Raw genomic sequence first — 5487 nt, 5'->3', positions numbered from 1 at the left:
TAAAGTATCAAATATAATATTTTTTAATTCTAAATATCTTCACTTAGATTGGCTCCAATTTCTAGTAGTGTGTCACATACATCTCATACATAAAACGAGGTAACTAGCTTGGCTAATACCTTGAAAGTAAGAAAAATAACATAATATCATGATCTTGTTTCTTCCTGTGTATCTTCTTTCTGGCAGTCCATTTTCAAAATATCTTCCACCAAAATTTTGCCATCTGCTTAAAATGAAAAGTGCAAATAGTAGTAGTTATTCACTCTGGTTGTTGAATTAATTGACACATTTAGATTCTTTATCTGCTCCTATTTATAATTTTCCTATGGTTATATATTCTATTATTCTATCAATACATTTGGGAATTGTGTTTGTTATCACCAGTTCTTCTTAACTATCTATTATTTTTCATATTTATACTTATATATTACTATAGATATTAAATTCATTACCAAAGGCAAAGAGACATATGAATTCTATAATAATTTGCATACCTTCTTTTTGACAAGTCTCAAGAATTCTTCATGTTCCCTGCTAACTAACTGAAAATTCATCAGACAAATCAATGGGTTCACATTCACAAATTCATGATAAAACCTCAATAAAATCCACCTATTCTTAAATCTGTGACAGAATTTTGCATTCCAGAATTAGAAATAAGAAGATAAAGCAGAACAACGAGAACTTTTTGGCATAGACAATGCACTAAATAAAACCTGAATTATAGGTTTGTCATGGGGATACAAGGTCTCAGCTGCAGAAACTGGTACCCTCCACAATAAAGTTGGTATTTCGATAAGCTATTGTCAAAGCAAAAACCTAAATCTACAATTCTGTTGCACCATTTAAGGATATCCTTGCCATGGAAAACCAAAAGCAATGAAAAGAACATGTTAAAACAAGCATGGGAAGAATTTTATTAATTAAAAAAAACAAAAAAACATAAAACAAAACAAAACAAAGAAGATATAACAAGCACATGAAGAAATTGATTACTACCATAATGAGAATCTTTTGTCACAATCACTAGAAGGAAAAGTTCTAGCCTAGAAGAAGTTTCAACGTGAAAGCCAGCAATTAATTGGGAAAAAGAGTTAACTCTTTCGAAGGTTTCTGTTAAAATTAAGCCCAGATAGTACTCACATAGGAACTTAAACTAGTTGGGCTTCCAAGTTAACTCAACCCATCGCTAAATTGAATTAAACAAGAAAAAAAGAACTTGAAAGAATGAATTTGACCCAAACCTTTCAGATCTACACTGCTGGTGTAAGCCCCATGACCACCTTTTGCACAATCAGTAGAATGCAGAGAACTAAGAAACCATGGAAGTTTATCCTTAAATTGTGTTGTGGAGGGACGATCATTCTGCAAATCTGCATGACGAAAATACTACACAATTCAAATATTCTTTGATTAAGGCCTCAGAACAAAACAAAAAATCATCATAGTTTAGTTTACAAAATATCCAAAAGAATAAAAGGAGAAATAAAAAAATAGCAGACATTTGTACAGTTACCATTGTGCAATCTTTGCATGCTCCATTTGAAACACAAGATCCTTCACCAGCAGAGCAGCAAGGAGGCTGGATTAATAAAGAAAAACCTTAGTCAGTTAAAGTAAAATAATGATAAACTTGGAGTATTACATTGAAATCTTATCCTTGATCGACACCTTTTCCTTCTCAATTAAAGCAAAATCTCTGGATTACCAGGAGCTTCTACTGTATTCTAAACAAGATATAAAATAAGATAAGGAACATATCCATGAATATAAGAACTAAATGCATATTTGCAAATCCAGTGTGTTATTTATTTCTTGCAAGTACACAATCAAATTTTTTATAGTAAGGAGGTGCAGAAAAATAGCATTTCACATACCTCATAACCCATAAGTATAAGTTGAACTTCATTTCTGAAAGTCCAATCTCTTAAGCAACCTAAACTAACCAACACATTATCATCAGATTTCATTAAGCGGTTGGTAGCAATATCAATCTCAACCAAAGACGAAATTCACAATTAAATTCAGTTTTGTTCTTATACATAATAATAGTTGCAAAGTCATGAAATACTACCAAAGCAAATTTCCTAAAAATAGTACTTTTGGCATAACTAAAAGTGAATATCTATATACTTTTATATTGTGTATTTTTCCTTCTCAAGTAGTTGTGTATATGAAAATTAATTTTTTCTTATAAAGTAAAAAGAGTCAAGGAAATAAATAAAGCAAATATATTATTCTCAAGCCACAAGGGAAGGAACAAGATATAGCATAATCAAAATATAGTTTATATATGATACAAGAGAAGATCCTTAAATTTAATGTAATAAACATCCAAAGAAAAGATACAGCAATCACCAACCATCTCATCTGAAGACAAAACAAGAACCAAATACCTACATACATATATATATATATATATATAATTACTTACTTAGCGAAATCCTTGATTAATAGTCAATGTAGAAGAATTGTCAGCTCTTGGGAAACTCTGTTAACAAGTCATAACCATGAAACACTGGTTAAAGTTTGAATGTAAATAATTGCAACAATTACAATTTATTCAATCTCTAAATTATCACACTCAATAGAATTAGTTTCATTACACAACAATCAGTACCATAGTGGAAGCAGATGATAAAACACATCATGTTCAGAGCCAGAGCATGCTAGTTAGACATTGTAAACAAAACAAAGTCCGCAATTGCTTATATTATTGGATATGTTACAAGGATCACTTTATTCACCAAAATCGGGCACATCATACTTACAGGGATATCAGGGATATTGGAAAGTTAAATTGATGCAGCATGTCGAAACTTGTGTCTTGGAGAATAAAATTTATAGTCATCAGCTGAGATAGCTACTTCATTTCGACCTGTCAACCTCTTAAACAAAAAAATGATCAAGACAAGTCAAACCAAGTGTGCACTCACTAGAGGCTCAAACAAATTAAGTAATAATCAACATTCAAAATAATAAAAGAAAATTATCAGCAGATCAACATCATCATAAATATAGGAAAAAGAACTAAGGCTGCTTATCAAAAAGTACACTGAGGGTAGAACTTGACACTATCATCGAATTGAACAACTCACTCTAAGCCACAAGAGTGTTGGCAGTTGATGTTGATTCACTGCAAAAGCAGATAACATAACAAGTATTAGAACACCACAACATTGTGACATACCCAAAAAAGTAAAAAATGAGTCAAAAGCACAATCTCATGATTAAAACACTGATCCGAATTCTGTATAATTGAGAACAAGTCACTATAAACAAACTTTGTTGTTCAATCTCTGCATACAAATAATAGAGATTTGCATAAGGCAAAATGACAGCAAGAAAAATTATACTGCATTTTAACGTACTAATCCAAAACCCTGGCATGCAAGTAAAGCGAAGCCACTATAACATAGGAAAAATTAAGTAATTTTACTTTATAGGAGAAAAAATTAAGTAATTTTCCTATAAAGTAATTTTAATTAATCCTAATATCTTATCCATCTCCCTCTACTATAAGAGGAAGAAACTTGATACAGAAAGAAAAATGCTTCATGACAAAAATATATCATAGTAAAATGAATTTTGAACTATGGAAAACAAAAAACTAGTCCTCTAATAATATATGTTTTATTTTAACATAGTATAAAGGAATTAATTAAGATCCATTTGCTTTTAAAATCACTATATTTAATAAAGTATAAAAGAATTAGTTAAGATCTATTTGTTTTTAAAATCACTTTTTTTTACTTGTTAGATTTGATTAAGTGATTATTTAAGTTCAACATGTTAATACTTACCAAATGAATGAAAAGATGATCTCTATCTTCAAGTGCTTCTTATTTAAGTAGATTCCATCTTTAAATAGTTTCAAATCGATTTGTCATATTCACTGCATTACCGTGAAGGCCACCTTTAAATTCTTGCTCCTAGAATCCAAATCAACAAGCTTACTTAGTCAAGGACTCGCATTGTCAATAACAGCTATGAACCATTGTCACACTCACATTACTAATCAAGTGCTTATAATATATTTGTTTACAAATTAATTAGGAAATAAATATTCTAAAAAGAGCAAGTAGTCCAACAATCCATGGAATGTAGCTTTAAGAAAATTGCATGGGCATAGACTTTTAGCACTAGCAGTTGACATCTTCAAACTTGTTAAAAGTTTATATAAAAATTGTTTTTGGCTCTCATATATCATGATCACTTATGTCACCAAAGTATTTCAACAGTGTTAGGATAAGCATTATCCAAATTTTGACTTGGTGAACTTCCCAGAAGATGATGTATATCAATTTTTAAAATATCTTTAATCTGATTATGTTATCAAGATACATATTCTGTTCTATAAGGTCCAACATAGCACATTGAACAAAGCACAGAAGCTTAGAACAAAAAGCAGATTATGGATTCGATTATAGTTCACAATTTCATTGCTCCATAAAGCAAATAACTTAACAAATCACATAAACAAGTTTCAAGCTAATAAAAGAATTTGTTGATATGTCTGAAAAAGAGATATGTCACATACAACAATGATTGAATAAATGCATAGACAAAACAAAGATTTTCAGTTCAACATTATTTTCTCTTAAAATCAAACAGCCTTAAAACTTAAAAGTACCTACTGATATATGTAACAAAACTTGGAAGGCAAGCAACTTCCTTGAGCAGTTCCCGGTATGCAAACGTCGCCCCAGCTTTCGATAAATCAACACCGTAGAACACCGGCACAACCTTCTGACCCTTGCTGCTTTGACACTCCATTATCTTCTCCAATTCCTTCAACCACCACGTCGAATCCCCATAGCTTCTGGAGAAAACCACGATTGAGATTCTAGAATCTTCTATTGCATTGAACAAAGAAAAATAAGCATTCAAGCAATTCATCAAACACGTGCTATGCAAATAAGTAAATCACCAACAGAGAGCATATTTACAAATAAAAACTGTGAAGCGAATGCAAATTTGTATACATGCATGTAAAAAAATTGAAAGAATTTCATGAAGACCTTACCCCCAATTTTGCTAACAAAGAGAAAATCAAAACCTAGCATTAAAGAAATAGAAGTAGTAACACTTAGCAAATACTAAATATATGTAATTAAAAGAAAAGAATGTGGATTTGTATATAAACCTAGTTCAATGAAAATGGAGAAAGAGAAGTTTCACAAAGCACAACACGATGGAGCAGGAAACTTTGATGGAGGAGATCACAGCTGAAAGAAAAGCGTTGATGGAGGAGCTTGCCGCCACCCCCAATTTCTGCTAACAAAATATATCATTAAAGAAATAAAAGTAGTAACAATTAGCAAATACAAAATATGAGTAATTAAAAGAAGAGAATGTGGATTTGTATATAAACTTAGTTCAACAAAGATGGAGAATGAGAAGCTTCACAGAGCACAGCACGGTGGAGCAGGAAACTATAATGGAGGAGATCGCAGCTGGAAGAAAAGCGTTGATGGAGGAGATTGC

The 5487-nt window shown here is 31.2% G+C and overlaps 1 protein-coding gene across 33 annotated transcripts; it reads right to left on the bottom strand.

Annotated features, from left to right (window-relative positions):
* On the bottom strand, window positions 1-5259 carry LOC107610186 (Niemann-Pick C1-like protein 1). Of its 33 annotated transcripts, none has more exons than XR_002350348.1 (10): window positions 5147-5259; window positions 4638-4822; window positions 3804-3932; window positions 2772-3136; window positions 2435-2491; window positions 1517-1936; window positions 1245-1373; window positions 717-833; window positions 495-542; window positions 1-223 (listed from the first exon to the last, which is right to left on the bottom strand). XR_002350348.1 is itself a non-coding variant. In XM_016312284.2 (5 exons), the coding sequence occupies exons 1-4, from the start codon at window positions 1968-1970 to the stop codon at window positions 846-848; spliced, it is 315 nt and encodes a 104-aa protein (XP_016167770.1). In that variant the 5' UTR covers window positions 1971-2423; the 3' UTR covers window positions 1-223; window positions 495-845. The 33 variants fall into 33 exon arrangements, 3 of the variants coding, with proteins under 3 accessions (XP_016167770.1, XP_016167771.1, XP_016167772.1); XR_002350340.1 differs by having other exon boundaries at window positions 495-1389; window positions 1517-1582; window positions 1672-1727; window positions 1878-1936; XR_002350336.1 differs by having other exon boundaries at window positions 495-1373; window positions 1517-1582; window positions 1672-1727; window positions 1878-1936.

Source organism: Arachis ipaensis, chromosome B07, assembly GCF_000816755.2.
Source record: "Arachis ipaensis cultivar K30076 chromosome B07, Araip1.1, whole genome shotgun sequence".
NCBI lineage: Eukaryota > Viridiplantae > Streptophyta > Magnoliopsida > Fabales > Fabaceae > Arachis > Arachis ipaensis.
This window is presented reverse-complemented; position numbering and strand designations above follow the sequence as displayed.